The sequence below is a fragment of the Mustela lutreola genome, chromosome 12, assembly GCF_030435805.1.
Source record: "Mustela lutreola isolate mMusLut2 chromosome 12, mMusLut2.pri, whole genome shotgun sequence".
NCBI lineage: Eukaryota > Metazoa > Chordata > Mammalia > Carnivora > Mustelidae > Mustela > Mustela lutreola.
The window spans coordinates 2,929,861-2,954,298 of record NC_081301.1 but is presented as its reverse complement, the minus strand read 5'-3'; the positions used below and the strand labels follow the sequence as shown (position 1 = coordinate 2,954,298).

Below are 24,438 nucleotides of genomic sequence, written 5' to 3'. Positions count from 1 at the left end.
AATGCTTGTGGACTCGGTGTATAAATGAGCCTCAGGACCGTAGACTCAGAAATTAGGAGGCAAAGGGGCAGACAAAACGGATGTGGGGACAGACTACAGGGACTGGGCCAGTGAACTCCAACAGGACGCAACCAGGCCCTTCCCCAAATGGGCCCCGACTTGAGCCCGGCCCCCGAGGCCTGCCGGGTAGAAATGACAGTCCTCCCCACTGGAGCAAAGCCCAAGAGTCAGGGGAGGCCCAAACCTGTGCGCAGAGGCTGGTGGCCTTGTTAAGGGCGGGTCCGGCACGTGGAGGATCCCAGGGAAGGGCAGGTTGTCCGTCTGTCCCCTGGCCACCCAACCCCTTACTGCTGCCCCGGGGGCAGGTCCACAGGCCTAAGAGGCAGCCCTGCGTGGTCCGTGGCCTCCCTCCCGCTCTGGGCAGAGGAGACGTGTGCAGTGGGCCTGCCTCCGGGGCGAGGGCGCGTCTGACGGCTCCAGCCTGAGTTGCCCCCCACGCCCCCCACGGGCTTGCAGCCAGGTCGGAGGAAAACATTGCTGTGGCAGGGGGCGGGGAAGGGAGCCGGCCTGCCCCCTGCCCCTGGGGCCGCCAGCGGACTCACATCCGCCCCCTGTGCTCCGGCACTGCCTGCTCCCTCACACCTGCCGGGGACCCAGCCCATGGCCCCCAGAAAGTGGGCTCAGGGGTCCTTGCCTGGTCACGGGGTATGCAGAAGCCCCTCAGGCAGGCGCCCACAGGAAAAGGCACCTGGAATCCAGCCCGGGAACGGGCTGCCTGGCCTGGATGCGCGTGAGCAGAGCCGACGGTCACCTGACGGTCCTCCCACTGACGACAAGGTGGACCAGGCTCCCAACCGGCCGCCACGGGGCCTCCCCCCAGACCCCGCAGAGCGGAGCCAGCACCAGCATTCTTAACGAGCCCCCAGCTGGCTTTGGTGAGCAGCCGGGCGCAAGAGCCATCAAGATAGAACCTTCTGGCGCCTTCTTCAGAGCCTTAGGGCAGAAGGCAGGGCATGGTCCCCCAAGAGTCCTCTCGCGACTTCAGCGGCCAGACCGCTGCGGTGGGCGCTCCCGCAGCACCAGCACCCGGCCGGGGCTTCATGGCATTGGACTTTGTCCCGGCTGCAAAGATGCGGCTACCCAGGCTCCATGAAGAGATACGGGGACAAAGAGCCGGCAGAGCCGTCCTGACAGCTGCCCCTGCGTCGACTCAGAAGCTTCCAGAATCCCAGTTCTCACCCGCTGGGCTCCCACAGGACATGTTGGAGCACCGAAGGCGGCTCTATACCCCTCTGTCCATCGGGGTTACACACAGAGAGCCTTAAAGCAAACAACCAGATAGCTTCATGGAGGCCTCTGACAGTCTTTCTTCTTTAAAAAGGATCCCATGTTGGCTTCTAATGAGTGGTCACCCTCCGTTGACAACGTTTGTCAAGGGGCCTGGGCAGTCGGCAGAGCCGCGATCAGGGGCGCGATTCCTGCGGGCGGACCTCTGGCCGTAGGCAGCCCGGCAGTATCTGTGCGTCTGGACGTGGCCGGACCAGCTGGACGCCATGGGGAGGAGAGAGGCCGCCTGACATGCAGGTATATGTCCCCTCAGGCTTCGCGAACATTTGCCTGATGCCACAGAGACGTGGAGGACACCGGGGCACTATGGAAGGACCCAGGACTGCCCTCCTTGGTGCCAGGAGTGCCGTCTCCCCACACTGGGGACTGGGGCTGGGTTATGTCAGGGCAGCTGAGCAGCTGTGCCCCCAGCTGCCGCTGAGAGCCCCCCAGCCCATCCACCTGGCCTGGGCCCCTGTCTGTCCAGCCATGGAAGCCCTCAGTGGACACATAGCCACGTCTGCGGCGCAGGCATGACCCTCGCAACACCACATGGCACAGACGCCACCCTCATCCCTAGGAAATCAAGGTCCCGTGACATACACAGGCAAGGAAGCAGGGAAGTGGCCTCGAGCCCAGGAGCCCAGACCCCCAGAAGCGCCGTACTCAGCCCTGCGGGGACAGGTTTGGCTTCTGCCTTCAAGCAGCGGCCACCCGGGCCTGGAGCTAGAGGGGCGATGCCCAGGTGCCGGATGCCTGGGGTCAGGTGCACTGTGCTGGGGAGAAGATTCCCAGGCAGAGGCAGAGGAAGCTGGTGGAGCCCTCAGGAGGCCTCCGGGGGACATTCCTCCAGGCTGTGATGGCAGGTGGGCAGCTCTCTCGGTTTACAAGTGAGGACGCGGGTTTGCAGGGCCACAGCCACGGGCCTTGGGAACGTCCCCACGAGACTTGCACCTGAGAAAACCCCAACCGGCCAGCTCTGCCCGCCCCCAGCGCAGGACTGTGGCCCCGCAGACGGGGAGGGGTAGCCAAGGTGGGCCTGGCCACTCACCTTTCCTTGAAATCGAGGAAGACCTTGGCCAGCGTGCTGCCCCCCGCCATCATGGACACGTCAATGGCCCGCAGGAAGCTGTGATGTACCTTGATCAGGTCCTGGGAAGAACCAGCAACCGTGCGTGAACGGGTGTGCCAGGCCGGGAAAGCCACGCGCTCCCGAGTCGCTCCCTCCTGGTGCAATTACAGACACGCGTGGGAGGGGCCGGCGCCGGCACGCGTCCCCGCGCAAACACCAGGGTCTCATCCCACTTTATGCCGGGCACGTGAAGGGACCTGCATGGCCTGTCCGGACACGGGGTTGCCAAACCAGCACAGGCCCCAGGGCCAGAATGGGACCAAGACGGCCCCGGGGTCTGTGGCTGCCCAGCAGCCTTGTCACCCTCCTGCTGGGTGCAGCTGCATGGGGCCCTCTGCCCTGGTCTGGGGCTCCAGGGCAGACTCTCTCCATGGGGACACATGTTTGTCCCCATTTCAGAGCGGCTGGACAACTGGCAGGCAGCCCTCCAGGGCTCCCACAGCCCCCAGTCTGGCTCCCCACAGCCCCCAGTCCGGCTCCCACTCTGCCCATGGCCATTTGTGCTGGTGAACACACAGCACAGACTCCGTGTAGGAGACACAGAGCACTAGAGCCCCCGAGTCCAGCTCAGCCTCCCCTGGGAGACCAGCACCAGCCCCTCGAGCTCGCAAGGGGCCACGGGAGGTCGGTAGGAGCCGCCACACCTGCCGGGCACTCCTGGAGGAAGCCCACCCACGTGTAGCTTCTGGAGCCTTCTGCCGACCCCTCCCCGCTCTGCTGGCCGCGTCAGGGTGAGCCTCCTCACGGGGCATCACCTTCCTGCGTCCGTGTGCACGTGTGCCAAGAGGTGAAGGGCTCTCCTCAGAGGGCCAGAGGGGACCCGTTGCTCTCCAGCTGCCGACAAAAAGCTCAAACCCCTTCCAGGGCACCTGCATCTGAGTGACACTCCCCAGCACAGACAGCAGGCTGGAGAAGCTTCCAGAAACCTCCTGTCTCCTGAGGCCAAAACCCTCAGAGGAAAGGGTGGCTACTCCCTTCCTCTCTGCCAGTCCGAACAGCATCCCGTAGCACCAGCCAACCAGGTCCCCGGCAGGGACGCCCCTCCCCAGGGCTCGCGGGGACAGTCACGGGGAGCCTGCCGCCTGGAGCCCTTACCTCCAGGTTGATGAAGATAGCGGTCACATCTGCCGGGCTCAGCACCTGCCTCAGGGGCGTCATGTAGTTCTGGAACAGGAAAGCCCCCACCGTCAGCCCTCTTGGAGGGTACCAGCCCCCTTCGAGGCCACAGTTGCCAGTGGGGGAGAGAGGCTCTGACGACCTCCCCAAGACGCAGGGGCAGGGGTTCTCCATGGGGCGGTAAGGCAGGCCCAGAGCACCCCTGGGGCTCAGTGCCACTGGCGGACCCCTGCTCTCTAGGGAGACGCGGGCTTCTTGCTGCGGGTTAAGAACGGCACGGGAGAGCACAGGGCGGGTACGGCGGAGCCACGCGCCCACACCCTCCGCACGGGCAAAGCCCCGTCGTATCCCACGGGCTGGACGTCAACCCACTGCCACCCGGGCTGGTGCCGATACAACTGTTGGAGACGTTTCAGGAAACTGAGGCCAGAGAGGTGAGCCCAGCAGGGCCTCCCTTCTCGCCCGGCACTCAGATCCCTGAGCGCGGCCCTAAACCTGCCATCCAAAGAGGTGCCGCCGACCCCAGAAGCCCCACCGTGGCAGGGAGGGGTCCCTCCAGAGTCCTTCAGGCCTGGCCTCCAAGGAGACATGCGCGTGGCAAACAGTCAACTCGTGCCCCAGAGGCCTGGCCGGCCAGGACCTGCCACCCTCTCCCTACAGGACGTTGGCCCCTCACACTCTCCTTGGTCAGGGATGGAACAGCAGGTGGGCGGCCGCTGCATTCGGCCAAGCAGTTTTCCCTGCACCTGACGCAGACCGGCCCCGGCCGGTGACTGGGTGTTCTCGCCTGTGATGTGGGGGCTGGGACTGGCGGAGGAGGGGGACTCCCCAGGGACAGGCGGGTGGAGAGCAAGCGGCCGGAGGGGCTGGTATGTTTGCAGAAAGGCCAGTGGCGGGGCAGGCACCCGGGGCTGGCTGAGGCAGGAGCCGGGGAAATGTCATTCTGAGGCCTGGGCAGGACCGGGGGCTGAGGGGATCCTAGGCCCCTGGCGAGAAGCTCCCCAGTCGTGGCCGCACGTGGCCCTACACTTCAAGCAAGAAGAGCCAGGGAGCTTCCACCTTAAAGACAAGGACGGATTTTCAGCCAGGAAGCACCAGCAGTCGGCACCAAGGGTTCTCAAGTGACAGGGAAATGTGTCCGCGGGAAGCCAGAGGGGGTGGGGCAGGAGAAGGCCCCTCCGGGGTCCTCGAGGCGCTCAGGAGGCCAGCAGGGAGAGAGGGCCGACCGGTCACTCAGGGGAGCACAGGGTCTGCCGTGGGGGCTCCACAGGCTGACGTCATGGGGCGTGCGTCCCAGTGGCAGGACGCTCACAGCCACCAATTTACAGAGTGGGAAGCTAAGGGCAGAGAATGCCTTAGGGGAGAAGGTATACACAAAGCGCTTAACCTAGCGCCCAGCCTGCAGGACAGAGTATACAGCAGGAGCTTAGCCCGGTGCAGTCAGGAGCGGAAGCCGTGACGAGGCCTAGCTCGGCGGGAAGGAGCTGCAGGGACTAGCTCAGGACGGTCCCAGGCCAAGCTGAGGTCCGAGGGCTGGGACGTGGGACTGGGGCCAAGCGACACAGCCCACGAGGACACTGGCCAGCCGGAGCCCACGGCCTGTGTGAGCAGCAGAGGGCAGGGGGTGCCTGGTGACAGCCGTGCCCCAGGGACCGGTGGCACCAGGAGGGGCGGGGCCACACTCACCTTCTCGATGTCCTCCAGGGTCCGGTAGTACTTGGCCTCGGTCTCCTGGATCTCCAGCAAGCAGCAGTTCCTCTTGTCATCCTCAGACATGCCCATTTTCTACAGGAAGGACACAAGGCATGAGCCAGGCCTGGCCGTGCGGTCACTGGGAGTCACCCGGGGGGCCGAGATAGGAGACGGAAGGGGGCTCAAACCCTCCCTCCCCATTTCTGCAGATGAGGAGACTGAGGCACGGGGGGTGCGTGTGTGGCATGAACTAGTGACAGCTTGGAGAATGGCACGGAACATTCTAGAATCCGCGCCCCCGCTGCCCTGCTCTGAATTTTACCAGACCAGCGTGGGGCCCTCAGGAGTCAGCCCCCCCAGCATAGACAACAGGTGTGGCATACTTAAAGCACCTACTATGTGCTCAGGGAAAGGCTCTGACCCGCTCCCCGGGGACCCGTGTCTGCTTACTCAGCGCCAACCCGGTACTGCAGGGCTGGGCTCTCCCAGGGTCCTCTGGCCCCCACCTCGGGTCCTGAGGGGCCAATTCAATGGCAGGGGTCACCAGGGACACACTTCTGTGACAGGGCCTGCCCGCCATCTCTGGGGGAAACGTGGCCAGAGGCAGGATTGGCCAGGAACCTGTGTGGCCACGGGGATGGGGCAAGAAGCTGCCGGGGGGCCACTGTTAGAGGCGCTCTGGATTTCCAGACCCTCTCCTTGTGTCCTTTGGGCTGAGTGAACTACGTGGGTCCCTAAGTGAGGCTTTGGGGAACTGGGGCTGGGCCACACGCCACGCCACGCGGATAGCTAGCTGCCCCAACCCCCTCCTCCTCCCCTAAGAAAGGCCCCAGGAGTTTGCTGTGCCCGAGGGCTCCAAAGAAACATGCCGAATGGGGCCTATCACCCAGGGGGGCCCAGATCAGGCTGGAGGCTCCCCAGGGCTCCTTCCCATGCCCCAGTGCTCTGGGCACTACTCTGCTGCCCTCAAGGCTTCAGGGGGTGTTGGGGGCCCACGATCCCCCTAAAGCCAAGTGTAAAAACATGAGTCTGACAGCATCTCACTGAGGACAGGGTCCCGGGCTTTTCCTAAGAGATCCGAGACCTCTCTGGGAGGCGGAGGAAGACGCGCTGGCAGAACTGACCAGGCCTCCCTCCCTCTGCCGCTTACCTGCATGTATCTGATCTGAAAGCGTGGGGGGGGCAATCACAGACAGAACCAGTTAGCAGCGTCAGCTCGTCACCCGGGCTGTGCTCCGGAGCACCCGTCCGCCTTTCCCCCACAGCCCCAGGATCCCGTCACAGCCCGTCACAGCCCTTTGCCCACGAGCCCGAGCATCAGCCTGGCTGCGTGGGGAGGGACAGTGCCCGGCCCTTCTTCGCGTGTGGGCTCTGAGCGCGGCACCTGCCGTCCTCCGGCTTTATCGTCCTTTGCAAAGGTCTCCGTCTACCTTCTGCCTAGCCTGTTCGGAATGCTCTGGACATGACCAGGGAGGAAGTAAAACCCCCTGCTTTATCTCGGAGGACAGGCAGGAGGCAGAGGCCCACCCCGCCAGACGGCCAGGACAGCATGAGCAGCAGCAGGGGGAGCGCGGTCGGGACACGGAGCGGAGCTGGGCGGGGGGGATGCCAGCCTGTCTCCCCGCAGCCCCCACAGGTCCTGCAAACAGCCCGGGTCCTGTGTGCTCCAGGGGCTTCAGGACCAGGGACAGCAGCAGGCTCTGGGGACAGCCTCCCCCCCCCCCACCCCCCTGGGCCGGGGTCTCTACAGGACGGACACAGAGTGGGGGCTCTCTGGGCAGAGCAGAGGATCTCCGTCCGTGGGGCAACGGCTTGGCCTTCCAGCCCTGTAACTGGCCCCCTGGACCGGCTCAGGGGCACGGCTGCCCCACTACGAGGCTGCCTGGGGGAAGGGCAGCATTGGCCCTGGGCAGACCTGGGGTCACAGAGAGACCCCTGGGAATGGCGGGGACCCCTCATACCCTTCAGGAGCATGACGAGAAACCCTTTCCACTCCGAAGAGCAGAGTTAGGGGGCTGTGAATCCCACTGTCACGTTTCCCTGTGCCTCTCCTGGCATGATGCTGGTGGAGGGCAGGTGCCACCAGGGAGGGACGGGCCTCTCCGGAAGGCCTCGCTGGGGAGCTGTCGCCCCAGCTTTGTCTCTCCACCCCCCGCCGGATACTCCCGCACCGAGGGAAAACACTGCAATTTGCTTCTTGAGAAACTCCTCCCATTTCCTCAGGGAGAGCCAACAGCATCACAAGCCTCCACAGTCGGCAAGCGGCGTGTGGACCATCGCCCAGGAGCCTGGGGGCGGGGGGTCAAGGCCTGTCCCCCTCTCCCCTCTCGCCCAGGGCCCCAACCTCGCCATCCCAGCTCGACGGGGCCCTACCCTCCGCACAGCAGCTGCCAGCAATAAGCCCGCCCGGCAGCACACTGGTGTCCGAGAGATGATCAGCCAACGTCGGCTCGGAAATAAATATCCTCGCCGCATGGAAGACGCACAGCTGGCTAATTGCGCCAACGGCCGTCTCCTTGCTTCCGCACAAAGGAGTGAAGCGGTGCTCGCTCCGGGCAGCTGAGCAGCTATTTTCAGACCCCCCGGGCAGGAGGGACTTGGGATCCAGCACACACGCCGGAGAATCCCGGGATAGCAGAGTCCACCTGGCTCCTCGGAACGCCCCGTAGAGGGAGGCCTTGGCCCGAGGACAGGGAGGAAGCCCGTGGGGGCCGGGAAGGGCTGGGGTGCGGCCTCAGGAGCTCCCTCTGCCCTGGAGAGCCCCCCGCCCCCTGGAGACCCGGGGCTCCCAGAGCGGGGCCCTGCTGCGGGCGAGGGGCGCTTACCATGGGCTGCCGCACCTCTACCTTGATGATGTCCTCGTAGATGTCGTCGCCCTCGTCCTCGCACGGGACGCAGTCGTAGATGTCCTCCCCGAGGTCATGCTCGCTGCGCGGGAGGGAAGCAGGTCAGGCGCACGGAAGGGAGGGTCCAGCCAGGTCTGCGCGGGGATGCGGCCCAGGGGGCCTCCCAGGGGACAGCTGGGTCAGGACTGGCGCGAGCCCCTCCCACTGGGCCTCCATCTTCTGGTCCGCAGCATGGGGTGGCGCACCTGCCTCCCAGGGCTTCTCTGTGTTTAGACCGGGCAGCATGGACAGCCTCCCCTCATGCTCTGCCTGCCCTGCTTCTAGGACCTACGGTGACCACACCCCCACGTCTCCACCCTTTAGCGAATGCTGGGGACTCACACCGCCCCTCCCATGACCGGGAGCCCCGGGAGCTCTCGGCCCACCCCAGGCACCCCCAGCGCCTGCAGCGGGGGTGTGCGGGTCTAGGGGCAGAGCTCATGGACACCTTCCCTACCCGCTGGTAAGGAGCAACGTGAGTAGAGAGGGTCACAGAGCTTATGATGCGGCTTCGAGCACAGTGTAAGGAAATCACCACTCACTCTATGCTCCAACCTTGTTTCGCTCCTGACCACGCTGATTCTACTTCAACCAGCTGTCCCCTCAGCCCAGCCAGAATTGGAAACTAGGACGCCTCCTCCAGGAGGCCCTCGGGGATCCCCAGCCCAGGCTGTGATCCAGGACCCACTCCCCTCAGTCTTCTCATACAAAGCGCATCCTTCTTGCTGGATCTGCCATTGTTTTCTAAGCGTCTGTGGATGAGCCTGTCTCTTCCCTGAACAAAACCCAACCCCTTAACCCCTCCTGAGCACTGTTCCCGATGGACAGCAGGTGCCCAGCAAACATTTCGCGTCAGCACAGGAGCCAATCCAGCCACATGAAGCGAGGCCACTAGGCCCTGGGCCCCACGCGGACAAGCTCTGCAGTCTGGCGTGCGGTCCCTCCTCAGGGCAGGTCGTCCTCGGGGGCCAGCCTGCCCTGGGAGCCCGTGCCAGCCCCGCATGGGCTGGGACACATCTCAGAGCCCAGGCTCAAAGCAGCACCCGGCAAAGCTGATTTCCAGAAGGCACAGCGATTTGGCTGAGCACCTCCCCTCCCCACAGCACCGGGCAGCCAGAATTCAGGGCCGGGGGCAGCAGGGGACAGAGAGAGCAGAAGGGCTACCCAGAAGCTCTGATGAATGGGTTTCTGGCCTTGCCCCAAACCCGGCTTGTCATCGGACGAGCTGGGAGGGTGGGGGGCGGGGTAGAGATCGCTCCAGATCTACTTGAGATAGGGAAGGAGAGTCTGTACTCAGGAAAGGGCTCTGCAGTCAGCCAGAGGGGGTCTCCCCAAAGCCCCAGTGCCTCCCATGAGACCAAGCATGACTGAGAGGACACATGTGGGCTTCCCTCTGCGGAGAAGGAGGCTCGCACGGCGGGTCAGGGAGCCAGTTCGACTTGATGAGACCCCCACAGGCAGCCGACGACCTGGGAAGGAGAGGGGGCAGGGAAAGGTCGCACCGCGCTAGCCCAGCACACGGACGCGGTGACCACCACATGGACACCATAACCAGCACGCGGACATGGGAACCAGCACGGAGACGCGGTAACCAGCACGCGGACATGGGAACCAGCACGCGGACATGGGAACCAGCACGGAGACGCAATAACCATCGCCACCGCTGGGCCCTTCTGCGCTAACACACCTGTCAGGAACCTGCAAAACACTTCTCCTTTCTCACCTCCCCACCCCCGGAGGCGGAGAGCGCTGCAGTGCAGGGCAGTGCCCCGGCGGGGACAGGGCCCTGCTCGGACCCAGCAGGAACCCACTGCTTCAGAGGCCCTCCCTCTGGGTGGGTCACTCGCGTTGACACAGGTCACCTCCCCTGCCTCTCCAGAGCCTGTCCCCACAGGAAACGGCTCCGGAAGCCCAGCCCGCCACATTAGCGGGTGTCCAGGCAAGTATCGGCGAGGGTTCTGTCTGCCTGGGGGGGTGGGGGTGGGGGGTGATGAGCCACCCCCGATTTAGATCGTGCAGCAGAGTGAGCCTGCTGACAAAGCCACTGTCGAGAATTCTGACAGCGTGGAACCGAGGGGAGAAAGGGCCGCTTCTGGGCTGCTAAATTAGACACCTCGAAGGCAGCTGAGGCCACGGACAGCGTCTGGAGACCGACATCGGCTTTGCTCTGGCGGGAGGGGTAAAGATGTGGGGAGCCCGTGACCGTTCCTAAGAGCTGATGAAACGAATGAACATCACTCGAAGGAGGCCTGGAGAGGGGCCTCAGGGTCACCCGGTGCAGGCACGGCCAACCGCCCGCACGGGGCCCCTCCTCCACCCACGTCGCCGCGCTCGCGTTCTGCATGTCCCCGATGGCCAGACGTTGAGGACTCCCGCGTACTTCTGGACATTGGTGCATCGCCCTTTGTGCAAGGCCTGCTGGAGACTTCCCTCCATTTCTAAATGCTAGCTGCTTTCTTCTTATTGAGAAAGAAACAGAACTCTTACGTGTTCTCCACACGAGTTTCATGTCAGGTATGTTTCATGAATTTCTTTTCCCAGTCTCTGGCTTTGTCTACTGATTTTCTGAGTGGTGTCTTTTTGAAAAACATTCATTTTTAATTGAAAAAAAAAAAAAATGGCAGGGAGCCTGGGTGGCTCAGTGGGTTAAAGCCTCTGCCTTCGGCTCAGGTCATGGTCTCAGGGTCCTGGGATCGAGCCCCGTGTTGGGCTCTCTGCTCAGCAAGGAGCCTGCTTCTCCTTCTCTCTCTGCCTGCTTCTCTGCATACTTGTGATCTCTGTCAAAATAAAAAAATAAAATCATTTAAAGAAAAAAAAGCTTAACTTAACACACCTTTCTCCTATGGTATCCTGACTGTCCGTGTCCCATCTAAGAAATCGCTGTGTCTTCTCTAAGAAGGCTTTGTTTTCCAGGATTCCAAGGTTGGTCTGTTTCTCCTTCTAAGAGCTATGTAATTTTAGTGTTTATGTTCAGACCTCTGATCCGTCTCAAGATGTCCGTGCATGGTGTGGGTTAGAGATCGAGGTTCGTTTCTCTTTGGGGACATTCCGGAGTTTCAGGACAATTGACTGAAAGCTTTTTTCTTCTCACTGGATCACTTAGATCCCCTTGACTAAAACCACAGCCCACGCAAGTGTGGGTGGGTCTATTCTGGAATTCTATAATCTTATTCCGTCAACCTATTCACCTATGCCTGTGACAATAGCAATTTGTTTTGATCACTTTTTTTTTTAATAGAAAGTTCCCAAACCAGGTGCTTTAAGTCCCTAGCTTTGTTCTTTTATGAAATTGTTTATGACCATCCTAAAGTCCTTTGTATTTCTCTAGAAACTTTACAATAATCTTGTCAAAAAAAAAAAAAAAAAAAGCCCGCTGGGAGACCAGGCATCTTAACACTATCCTCTCCCAGTCCATGAACATAGTATATACACCACCATTTTCAAGTCTTCTTTCATTTCTCTCAATATTTTGCAGTTTTATCACAGAGTTTGGGGAATTTAGGTAGTCTGGGCCCACCATGTTGGTCCACTGTCTCTCTCTTCTCCTTCTGGGGTTCCAGTTACACGTATGTTGGACCCCTGGCATGGCCCCACATGTCTGAGGCTCTGCTGGCATTTTCTTGTCTCTGTTCCTTCAGGTGTCTTCCTTCCACTGAACAAGCCTTCCGTGGACCTCCCTCCTCTACCGTCAGCATCTTCTATTAAAGCAGATCCGTGGCTGTTCAGCTCAGCTACCGTGGTCTTCAGTTTTAGCGTCTTCAATGTGTCTCTCTTCGTCGCATCTCCTTCTCTGCTGAGGCTCCCCATCTGTTCATTCACTCTGTGCACACTTTCCTCGAAGTCCCTGACCGTGTTAATAAAAGCTGCGGACTGTAACATCGGGCTCATCCCCACGCTGGTTCCTATTGACTTTTTTTTTTTTTTCTGAATATGACATTTTTTCTGTTTCGTGGCAAGTCTGATGACTTTGGACTGAACATCAGATGTGACAAACGATCCATCACGGAGATTCCGTTATTTCTACCTAATATGTGTTCTAACAAACCGTCAATTTGGTTGGACTCAAACTTCAAACTCCGTTTTTCCAGCAGGGAGCAGCAACTGGAATGCTGCTGAATTTAGGTTTTTGGATGCCAGACTTCCCATCCCTCTCTGGAAGCCTCAGGGTCTTTCTTGTGTGTATGACATTGAATGGCCAGCCAGGGATTTTGGTGGATTATTAGATCTGGGGGCTCTGAGGTCCCTCCTACTCTCTCAGGTCCCTTCCTCCCAGCATTTCCTTCCTAACTTTCTGGCTGCTCTCCCAGCCTCAATGTCTTCCCTCTGACACCGTAACTGGCAGGAGTGCAGCTCTCTACCTGGACTGGGGAGCACCCTCAGGCAAAGGCCACAGACTCTCTAATCCTGCACACAGTGAGCACTCCTTGAAGAACCTGGGGTTCCTGCCTGTGAAAGTGACATGATGCCGTCCCTCCCCTCTCCCTGTACTCACAGGAGCCATGACCACACAGACTCGGACCCTGGGAATACACCCAAGGCAATTACCCCAACACATGTCCACGACCTGCTCTCAGCCTGTTTCCTTCCTCAAAATCAATAAAGACAAGGACCCTTCATTCGTAGGGGATCCCTCTTCACGCACCCCTCCCTCTCACCTCTTCTGACTCACTCAGGGCTATAGCTGTAAACAGCAAGAAACACGAGATGAATAGCTGTGTTCTGGTGTCTTAACTTGCAACAGAAAAATCTAAAAAGCGCAGCCACCATCCCTTCCCTCTGCTCTGTAAGATGTCTGTTACCCAAAACCCACTGAAGACCAGAGAAGCGAATGGTCAGTCACCTGCCTCTAATGGCCTCAGTTTCCCTTCCTCTGGGGTCCTCATCCTACGGCCGTAGACCACTCGTACCCCCGTGCTTTCCACGCTCATCCTTCTCTCACATATGAAAACACTCTGCAAACGTTCTCTAAGTCAAGCCAATGAGCCCTAAGAAACACACGTTCTTGGTATTATTGGAAACGATAAAATGGCGTCCACTTTGTGCATGGCGAGAAGGGACGGGAATAAAAGCAGCAGCAAAGAAGTGGGTTTCTTCTTCACTCAGACAAAATTATGGGGCTGCCTGGCTGGCTTCGTTGGAAGACCATAAGGCTCTTGACCTCAGGGTCGTGGGTTCGAGCCCCATGTTGCATATAGAGGCTACTTAAAGAGATAAACTTCAAAAGATATTACGAAGGTAATATCAAACACATTTGCTTAGCTCGGCAACTAAGATAAAACAAAACACCCATCACATCTGGTTGGTTAAATCGATACCTCTCCTCGGACGGACTCTGTGCCAGCAACTGGATGACGGCACCTCACCATCCAGGTGGGGAGACGGACAGGGTAGCGGTTACGCCTGAAATACAGGTGCTTCTGGAATACCGTGGGGTCATCGGCGCGGGTAACAAGCTCTGCTTCCCAGTACTTCTGACGTCTGGCCAATGTGGGCGTGGGTATCCCACTGTCACTTGGCTTTTCAGCAAAGTCCTCGTCTCCAAAAGTGAGTTTCCTGAACAGGGTAGGGGACACCCGATGCGTCTCAGGCATCCCTCAGAACAGATTAGTCTATGCCAAGACCAGCTGGGCCCAGTGCCCCTGACAGCCACGGCTGCTGGACGGGAGGAAAAAGAAATGACAGATGTGGCTGGGGAGGGGAGTGTGAGTCCCCCGAGTGTCAGAGCTTCCCAAGTGCCGCACACTGACCAGGCGGGAGTGCCGCCTGCACCAGGATCCTGGCCTCTGGCCTGCTGGGTGTCCAGCTACAACCCGGCAGCCGGAACTGGGGCACAGTGTCCCATAGCGGGGAGGGCCTCCCACCGGGGCCTGGCACACTTGACCCCACCCCAGCCCCATGTCTCACATTCCTACAAAATCCAAAAATACCTTCCGAATCGGCAGAGGCCAATGCCATCTGTTCTATGTCGTTTTTGTGTCACACGGTCCTGATTACAGCCTGATTCTTTGCCAATCAGTCCCTCAGGCTGACAGAGACTCACGTCGGGGACACTCTAATGTATCAGAGGCTACAGGTCACAGAAATCCTCAAGGTCCGTGCCCCACGGAAGCTGTACGCGTCCCGGCCCTTGGCAGCACCAGACGACAGCTGGCGGGTCCCCACCTCCTCGGGCCAGTCGGGAGCATGCCAGGTCGCCGGGGGCAAGAGCGGGACTCACCAGTCTGCCCACCTCGAGAGGAGGCTGCTGGGCGAGTATAAGATGAATCCTGGGCTCTGCCAATCTCTGGCTGCATCACTCTAGGCAGGAGGACCCCAGCCTCAGTTTCCCCATCTGTGAAGTAGGAATAACCTCACCCCCCAGGCGAGGTGGTCGGAAGGATCAACCTTAATGAAAGTGACCGGCACAGGCCCGGTATACAGTAGGCGCTCAGTAAGGGGCGGCGGCCTGTTACCCGGGGGCGGGGGGGAGTTCAGAGGGACGACAGCCCAGGGACCTGCGCTCAGTAAATACACAGACACCGTCCAGGTTTTGAAAGACCAGGAGGCCAGGTCTCAGCGCTGACGGGGCCTTCGCGGGCCTCAGAGACGGCCTTTCCCTGTCCCAGGGACAGTGCGCGCGGGGCGGGTTCGGGGGGACAGCCTGGATCAGATCAGAAAGGGCAGGTGGGCTCAGGGCCGGGGCCAGACCCCCGCTCCAGGGAGACCCTCAGGTTCCCCTCTCACACGGACACGGGCACGCGGGTGGCCCTGGCCTCCCCGCCCCCACCCCTGCTCACCCCGCCCCGCCCCCACCCTCCCCCTCCCCTCTCCCCCCTCCCCAGGCTCATCTTTCTAACAGGCAGCCTCCCTAACAGATGCTAAATCCCAGCAATTATTTCAGTCCTCACAATGGCCCGCTGCCCCCCCAGCGAGGGCAGAAACCCGCCTCCCCTCACGCCCCAGACCCCAGGGCCCGACCTGCCTGCCCGATTCTGTTACAGAGTCAGCTGCTTCGAGAGGGCGCCCCCCCCCCCCCCGCCCAGGAAAATCAAAGAAAGGCAAACAGACCCTCTGCTTTCGGCCTCCGGCGAGCCTGTGCGTTTACCGTGGACATAAAACACTGCTGGTGACAGGCGCAGATGTGCGATCTGGCCCCGAGCTGTCTGACGCTGCGAAGCCAGACGCCGAACCACCATTCACTTGCTACTCAGAAACCAACCGGACATTTCCTGACCTCGGTCCATGCCGAGCAGCAGGGAGGGGGGCTCCAGGGAGCCAGGAGAAGCCGGCTATGGGCTGGGTGGATGCACATAGGGACAGACACATGGACACACCTCGGCAGACCCTCACCCCAACCTGTGAGGGAGGCGCTGCTCTTCCTACAGCAGAACCCAGAGAGGGCAAGACAGGAGCCCAAGGTCACCAAGCCGTGTAGGAACACACCAAGTCGAGACCACGGCTGCCGTCTGAGAGTGTCCCGGAGGGAGCCCGGTTTGCCTGGCCCCGTGCTCCCCACCAAAACTCTCTCTTTTCCCAGGACACTTTCTAAGCAGTACAAGCAGTACAACCCCACCACCCCGGGCTGGGTCATACGGGTAAGACCCTGAGGAATGTCCTGGGCCACAGCAGCAGATGGCCCAGGGGTTCAGTCCCTGCATTGTCATGTAGCGTCTGCTGTGTTACCACAGGCCAGTCACCTACCCTCTCTGAGCCTTAATTTCTTCAAATGCAGAATGGGGACAGGACCAGCCGCTTTGCAGTGTTGTGAAGGCTACGAGGACGGGGACCGCGACTCAGGTCAGCAGAAAGGAAAAACCGAAGGCTCAGGCCCTCCCCACGACCACCGGACACGTCCTCTGTGCCCGCGTGCTGGGCTCAGGTCAAGCTGCCTGCCCTTAAGGGGTAACTCAGCTCCGGGGCTGGGGGACAAACACAGGAAGGCATGGTGACACGGTGACAAAGATTGTCCCAGTGTGCTTTTGAATCTTCTGGGGAAGAAGCACTTTATTTGGCCTTGTAAGGCCAGGGTGCCTCCCTGGAGAATGTGACCTCCAGGCTGGCTTTTGTAGGACGCAGGTCTGTAAGCCGTTACCGCAGGTTCCACGCACGTGACCCAACCTTTCATGGAGAAACGCGGGATGTTATATGTGCTCATGTTTTATTTTATTTATTTATTTATTTATTTTATTTATTTTATTTGACAGAGATCACAGTAGGCAGAGAGGCAGGCAGAGAGAGAGAGGAGGAAGCAGGCTCCCCGCTGAGCAGAGAGCCCGATGCGGGGCTCGATCCCAGGACCCTGGGATCATGACCTGAGCTGAAGGCAGTGGCCTAACCCACTGAGATACCCAGGCGCCCCTGTGCTCATGTTTTAAATAGTTTTTTTTTTTTTTTTTTTTTTTTTACAATTTTTATTCATTTATTTGAGAGACGGAGTGTGCAAGAGAGAGGCATGAGTGGGAGGGGCAGAGAGAGAGAGAGGAGGAAGCCGACTCCCCGCTGGGCAGGGAGCCCAACGCAGGACTCGATCCCAGGACCCCGGGATCATGACCCGAGCGGAAGGCAGAGGCTTCACGGACGGAGCCCCCCAGGCGCCCCCCACCCCCAGGCCACGGAGTCAGGCATGTACTGAGCGCAAGGGCAGCAATGTTAAACAGGCCCGTCCTTCCACACGTCCGCGAAGCGAGCATGGAGAACGTGACTCAGAGACGCCCTTACCAGACGCGAGAGAAAGCTCTCCTGGCCACGCCCAGCTGCTCCCGCTTCCTTCTGGGACCGATGAACGGTCTTCCACCCGCCCCGCACCCCCACCCCCCGCAGGGACTGTTAAATCAGGCCACAGAATCGCTGTGACCGCCTTGGTCCCGAGAGGACCCGGGTCTAATGAGGCAGGAAGAAGAAAATTCACCGAGGTCTGGGCCCTACCGGCGGGTGGCAGGCACCAGAGTACACAGCAGAGCAGAGCGGCAGGGGGGCATCTGCTCCGCGCTCGATCCTCGGGGCCCCTTGTGCCGACTCACACACAGAGAACAAGCAGACCGGGGCGGGGGGCACAGAGCAGGGTTTCAAGGTCACCCAAGCCCTAGGCCAGCGGGGCAGCTCAGGCCCGTGCGCCAAGGGGCCGAGCCGTTCCAGGAGGGCGGAGTGAGGGTAGCAGGGCACTGGGCGGCCCGTCCTGCCGGCTGTGGCCAGCTGTCTCCGCACCCAGAATGAGAGGACGGCCCTACGAGCCTGGTTACCGGGCAGGGTTTGGACGGGCGGCCTTCCCCCCAGCCTGTCCTGTCGCCAGCTCTGGAAGGGCCGCTGGTCTAGACCACAGGGGCAGGAGGGAGGGGCCAGGGCTCCAGGGCTGCGTGCCCCGCCCCCGGGCTGCACAAACAGACACGGTGACTTTGAGGGCAGGACGGCCAGCCCTGAACTTCTGAGTAACCCACAGAGACACAGCTGAGATCCAGACCCTCCCAGACCCTGGCCCAAAATAAGGCAGGACGCAGCCCGGCGGGGTAGGGAAGGTTTCCTAAATCCCACTTTGGCAAGTCCTATGCTCCTTCCAAGTGCCCTGCAGCAACACCTCCCCCAGGAAGCCCTCCCAGTCCCTGGCCTGACCCGGTAGATACCCCATCCCATCCCGCTTCTGGGATGAGGAGAGCAGGTCCGCGGGGCGCATCACACAGACCCGCTCAAACCGAAGTTCTGCCCTTTCGCAGCAGAGTGCGGGTGCCTCGCCTCTCGGAGCCAGTCCCGGGTCCACAGGGGAGGTCCGGGACGCATCTGCAGGGCTCCATGTGGGAACAGACCCTGCGTGGGCTCCGCGGATGCTGGCGTCACGCCTTCCACTCAGCCAGGCCCCACGGCCGGGGGCGCCTCCCAGAGCTCACACGAGGATGGAGAGACTGTCCGCAGGGCTTGGGGCCCCCGGGCTGCCAAGGACACCTGGCCGGGGACCACATATGTCTGGCCGGCTGTCGGCACCCCCTGTTGGTCATACGAACGGACACCTGAACAGCCAGACGAGAGGCCGCCCAGCCGCACGGAAGGTGGCCTTGCCGAAAGAGGGCTGTGGCGGGGGTCACCGCCTCAGCAGCCCAGAGCCGGGGCCCTGAGTTCTGGGAGGCCCTCGAGCAGGGACACCACAGAGAAAGGGGACACCTGCGCAGCGTCCAGGACTCCCCAGCCCCCCCGCCCCCTCCACCAGCCTCCTCCCGACATGGGCCTGGGGACGGCGGCCTCCCAGGCTGGCCCAGGGCAGCGTCCACCAGTGCCTCTGCCCTAGGGCGGGCGGTGTTTCCTTCAACCTCCGTCAGGCTGTGGGGCCGCTGGGGTCCTCCCCACAGGCCGGGAGGGGCGGCCCACCCCACAGGCCGCGGGCTGCTCTGTTTTCAGCTGTTCCTGCATCGTCTGATTCCAAACTTGTCCCTGTGGAAGAGCCATCCTTTGGGGCGAACAGCCGATGTCCCCAAACCGGCACCTTCCGACCCAACACGGATGCTCCCACGCGTGCAGGTGTCTGTGAGACGCTGAACTTTTACACCAGCGGCTCGAACGCCTGTGAACTCGGGACAGTTTTCAAACACGCTTTCGGTGCAGTGGGGAGAGGCAGACGGTCAAGGTCGGCGGTGGGGACGGTGGTGGGGGCGGGGCGGGCTGCCCTCGGATGAGGGTCCCCTCCCTGCAGGTAGGGGGAACGGGCAGCAGGCCAGTCCCCGCCCCCGCGCACGCCACCTCCCTCGCGGAGACCAGGAAGACCCCTGCTGCGCGGCGACAGCCTCGTGCCCTTGAAGGAGCATCGGCGCAGGGCGCTCCTACACATCACGCATCTTAAAAAATTATCCCGACGCTGCTAACATGACACGTTGAAAGCTGCGAAGTCATTTTACGATTCAGCAAAGCGCGCAGCTATACATTTAGAGACAAATTATATCTCCCGCCGTGCCACAATCACATTTGTTTAAGCCCGAAAATCACTCCGACTCCCAGGGAAGTGACGGGAGGGCTGAGCCGCGGGCTCCCCGATCCTAACGCCGTGGGGCCTTCACGCTCGAAGGGACCCACACTCCGTCAGCGGCTGCGTTCCCTTCAGACGTGGAGAAACTGAGGCCCTACGGAGGACGTGACACACCCCGAGCAAGACAGAACGTCGCCTTTGCTGCTACTCTGGGTCCAGTAAGCAGACGCTCGCCAGCACGGCCCGAGTGAGTGGCGTTGTGTCACCGGGGGACTGAGGGCCCTTGAGAGGATGGGAATGTTACCGAGCAAAACCAGAGCCCGGGTCACAAGCCCCAGCTCCGGGGCCCGTACTGCAGGGAAGCAGCCCAAGGCGACGTGCCCGTGATCTCTCTGAGCTCCTGCCGCAGGGAGCTCCCGATGACCCTCCTAGACACGAGCCCCCACGAGTCGGGGCACCGCTGCCTCCCCGCGCAGCTGAGGGACCAGGCACCCTCCACACGGTTCCACCCCTCACAGCCTGACATCCGGCACCGTGGGCTTTGGCACCCTGTCCCTGCCCCCCGCCCCCCAACATCCCCAAGCAGGGCTGCTGAGCAGAGCTGGGGTGACTATGACCCACCCAAGCCCCCTGGCCTACTGTGGGGCAAGAAACCCTTCCATCCCTTCCTAGCTCCGAACACAGAAGGGGTGTAGCTTCCAAATCCCTAAGCGGCCGTGTTAAATGCTGGGAGAAGACCCCAAGACCACAGCCCCCCCCCCCCCCCCGCGTGGCAGCAGAAGCCAGCAGCAGAGGGGGCTGGGAAGAGAGAGCTGCGTCTTCTCCTCCCGCTCCACGGTCAGAGACGGCGCCCCGGGAGCTTGAAATGGACCATTTAAGCAGCAATATTTCGTGTTAATTTTTTCAACCAGCTGCTCTATTATTTGATTATGCATTATTCAGTGATCTCCAAAGTGAGCTTAGAGCACTGGAGAACAAAACGTTAGTCAAGCATCGCCCACTCAAACGTGGGGAGGGCCCCGCACGCACTCCTGGAACCATGTTCTGGATCCCAGACCTGTGCTGCCCACACGGGGGCCACCAGTCACAAGTGGCTGTGAGCTCACAGGCGTGGCCCAGTGGACGGGGCTGTGCCGTTGGCATCAGGGACGCACCACACTGGGCTCTGTGCCACGGGGGAGAAGGCACGTTACCGCACCAGTGATCGGAAACGCGGGCTTCCACGCGGAGTTCCTACCGATTCTGGATAGACAGGAAAATAAAAATACGTTCTTACATTTAATTTCACCTATTTCTGTTTCGACTAGAAACCCTACAAGTGCACCCATGGCTCGTGTTCCTTGCTCTCCCGAAAGGCGCTGCCACAGCCGTTTGGGAACTGGGGGGAAAAGCCACACTTTCGGTGAAACGGGTGAACAAGAAACACCACCTTCACCTGCTGAGGCCCCGTGTGCGCCCACTGGGCGCCGAGACCCCACGGTGTCCCTGGCGGTCTTCCTGAAGCCGAACCTGATGCCTACGGGGGACATGTAGGGAAACGGAGGCACAGAGGTGGGTAACTTGTCGAAGACCACATAAGGAGGAGGTGACAGAGCCCAGGCCACGTCCGACGGGACGGGCGTTTTGCTGCTTCAGACATAAGACGTGGTGGCAGCAGGATGGACCGAGCGCCCTGCGCGGCCGACATACCTGCTCTGAGGGGCCCTTCTCAGAAGGGGGTTTCCACTGTGCAGTGGTGTCCCATAGGCTGCGGACACTGGGGGACACTGGGGACAGCGAAGGCTCTAGACAACCCCAGTAAGAATGACTCCTCTAAGGGGTATTCCAAAAGGGCCCCAGGGGAGACCCACATAACCCCAACCTCCTGGGGTCCTAGGGCACAGGGAGTGGGTCTCATCCCCCTGTTTCCAGCTCCTGACCCTGAGCTGACACACAGGAAAGGCTTCGTGTCCCGCTGGTCACTGTACAGATATGTGATCGACTCAGGGAAAGTGTCCAGGGTGCCACCCACACGTGGCGGTCCCTCGCCGGAGCCCCAGAACCACACCAGCTTCCCTGCGCTGGGGGGCGGGGACAATGTCCAACCCCCTCAAATGGCTGCGTGTCTGAGGTCTGGGCAACCGGCAGGGCCCTCGGGAGCACAAGGTGACCATCGCTTCGGACCCCTGGCCGCGCACTCAAGGCAAAGAAGCAGCCGGCCACGCCTGGGGGGCCCCGCGCGCTCCCCGCCAACGCCGGGCGTCGGATCCGAGCCGGGGCCCCAGTCCAGCCTCAGAGACCCGCAGCCGCCTCCTCTGCCCACGGGGTCGGCAAAGAAATGGCAGGTCTGCGTGCATCTTGTAAACTGCCATAACGAATACATCCCAATCCCGAGCCCACGGGGACAGACGAGGAAATCGTGCTTTTCAGTGAAAGGACAAAGGGGAGAAAAGCATGAAAATTTATGAAACCGGAACCGCCGGGGCCAAACCGTGAGTTAAAGACTCAAATTCATCCCCCTTCCCCGTAATTTAGGATTTGCGTCGGCAAGAACCACAGTCACGGGAACTCCTTGGCGAAGGAGACGCACTCTTCAGGTCACAGAAAACGCTACTAGCTCGCGCCCCCTGCCTGGACTCTCCGTGGGAGCGGAGTCAGTCCCGCGTCTCCGGGGGTCTGCTTCCGGGGGTCGGTCCCGTGGCTAACAGGCATCCCAGGGCCACCCCGGGACTCGGGGCCCAGGAACACGACACCGCCAGAGTGCGGCAGGGGTCCCCACGTGGCCGTGGAGGGGAGACTCCCTGGCCAGTTGGAGGACAGATTTCGCACCTGGTCTGGGCTGCCCAAGGCCAGCGTGACCCTGTCCTTCCAATGGGCCTCCGAGCTCCGTTTCCCCACCTTTTACAAGGTGGGGGGAGCAGCCTCTCATTCAGGCCCGCTCCCCAAGGGGCCCCTTTCTCGACAGCCATGTCCCTCTGTGATTCCTGGGGCTGGTTGCGGCAAACAGGCAGGGGTGCTTCAGGACTCGGACACAACTCAAGAGGACCCCGGCCCCCACGTGTCTCCCTCAGGGCACTCTCCGGACGTCGCACCTGCACGGGTGCCCTGAGGAGCCCCACACGTCACAGCGAGGTCATCTCAGGGCCCTGGGGCCAGCCCGGAGTCAGGAAGGTGGACCAGAGGCAGCCGCTTCCACCGGATGGCAAGGTGCCTGATTCACAGACTCCCCAGAGATTGGGCCACCAGCTCGGTGCTGACATGTTGGGTTTTGGAAAACTCAGACCGTTGACATAGACGGGATCCTGCCCAACACCGCGGAGGCAGCCCCAGCCGGAGGGCAGGCATTAAGCACAGAGAACACTCCGGGCTGACGAGCTGGACGCCAGCTCTTCCTGGGTCTCGCTCCAGGCTGTGCTGCAGGATGAGGGGGACAAGCACGGTAAGTCCTCCGGAAGGCCACGTCTGCTGTCAAACGGGAACGGCGGGTCTGGTTGGCAGGAAGCTGGGAAGGGCAGGAGCCAGCCGGGTCAGGAGCCCACGGGTACCGCTCCACACCCGGACAGGCCCATCACTTCACGAGCCTTCTCGCCCGCAGAAAATGGGGGTGTCCCCGCCTCCTCCACCACAGCCCCTCCTCCCGGAAGCTGCCTGGGGCCTTTCTCTGAGCCGCAGGACTCCACCCCCGGCCACAGTGGACCCCGCAGAGCCAGACGACCTCTTCAAGAGCCACGGCCCCAGGCTTCTCCTCGGTTCCTGGGGGCTCCGGGACCGTGAGGCAGAACAGCCGGGAGGGTGGCTGGGCATGAGCTGCGGAGCACGGCACACGGCGACATGAGTGTGGGGTCCTGGAGCCGGGGGATGCCCCCATGGCCTCAGGCGGCCGGGTCTCAGCTCCTCGCCCACCCCTGCTGGGCCAAGAGACACCCCTGAACCCACAAACTGCCTCTGCTTGTAGCCTGAGCTCCAGAGGTCTCTGCTTCTGGAAATACGAGCTCTCCCCACCCCCAGCAGACGCTGGGGAACCTTCCAGAACACGGAGGGAGGCGTGAAGTGAAGAAGCACTCGTCCGCTCATGGAGCCGGGGGCATCCGTGCCACCACCAGCCGTGTGGAAGGCCCCTGGCAGGACAGCAGGACGGCTCTGCCCGGAGGGGACCGCGACGCCCCCGTCCACGCCCCCGTCCCCGTCCCCACTCCGTCCCGCGGGTTCCTTACTCCGCCAGCTCCTCCAGGCTGCGGTACACGTCATCGTCGTTCTCCGCCGTCTCCTCCGAGGGGAAGGGCCTGTGGAGACAGGAGAGGGCGGTGAGCAGGTCTGCACGCCCCGGTCGGGCACCCAGCTTGAGCGCACCGCGGCCTTGCTGGCCCATGAGGGAACCGGGCTGGGGACAGCAGGAAGCTTTCGCGCTGGGACTCTCCTGCCTCTGCACGTCGTGGGGATTCCTGGAACAGGGACGTGGGCTCCCAGGACACCCCATGGTTCGCACGGGCCGGGGGGGCTGCTAGCTCCACGCACCACAGGACAGGACACAGGAGGGCACCCTGGCAGGGACCACGGAACTCCAGGCGACCACCCTCCACCCCCGAGGGCAGCGGCCGAGTGCGCGGTGCGGGAGGCCGCCCACGTGCCGAGCCCACGCCGGGGCTTCTGAGAAGGCTGGCGCTCCCCACCATCCTGCCCACCAGCCCACTGGGGCCGTCTCGGGTCGGAGCACATCCTGAAAAGCGCTGGGACGTTCACTCAGCGGCTGCCTTCCCAAAGGACCTGTCTCCCCTCTGGAAAGGGAGCCATGGGGGGAAGGGGCCCCAGACGGAGCCTGGCCAGTCCAGCAGTGTCCACTGGATGCCCGCACGGATGTTCCCTAGCTCCTGGGTCGTCCCCACAGGTAAGCTGTCCCCTGAGGCCACACCAGGGCCCCCAGCCCCTGTCACAGTCCCCTCCTGCAGCCTCGTGCCCCAGGAGCGGTCGCTTCACCTCCCGGCCTCTCTCCCAGGCCACCTCCTCTCCGGCCTAGGAACCGACATCCAACCCCTCCTCCCGACAAGGGTGACGGTGACCTCGGCACTTTGGAGCCCTAAGGCTGACGTCACACGTGGTGAACTCCTGCAGAGGGACAAGTGCAGCAGAGGGACTTCCTGGGGGTGGGGGGGGCAGGCCGGGGGCGGGGGGGGCAGCTCAGAATCCAGCGGAACCGAGTCCGCTCCTCGTAGCCTAACACCCTTGTTCAGGGCCACGAGCCCCTCGAGATAGAGCCGCAAACCCCGTGCGCGTCCGCCACGGCCCACGACAGACGACCACGAGGGGGGCCCGAGCAGGAGAGGGAGGGGCCGCCCCCCAGATGAGACAGGAACACAGAGGGTGGGGGTGGCCTTGCCCCTGCGCCT

General features: G+C 61.8%; 1 protein-coding gene across 8 annotated transcripts in view; it reads right to left on the bottom strand.

Annotated features, from left to right (window-relative positions):
* Positions 1-24,438, bottom strand: part of VAV2 (vav guanine nucleotide exchange factor 2) — a 148,434-nt gene that overhangs the window by 32,700 nt on the left and 91,296 nt on the right. For 7 of the 8 annotated variants that reach the window (XM_059142137.1, XM_059142145.1, XM_059142139.1 and 4 more), the window contains 5 exons: positions 23,269-23,337; positions 8,092-8,194; positions 5,261-5,359; positions 3,554-3,622; positions 2,378-2,478 (listed from right to left, as the gene is read on the bottom strand). In XM_059142137.1, coding sequence (XP_058998120.1) covers positions 2,378-2,478; positions 3,554-3,622; positions 5,261-5,359; positions 8,092-8,194; positions 23,269-23,337 — 441 coding nt within the window. Of the gene's footprint in view, positions 1-2,377; positions 2,479-3,553; positions 3,623-5,260; positions 5,360-8,091; positions 8,195-23,268; positions 23,338-24,028; positions 24,158-24,438 lie in introns of all 8 variants that reach the window. The other variant, XM_059142143.1, reaches the window with a different exon arrangement.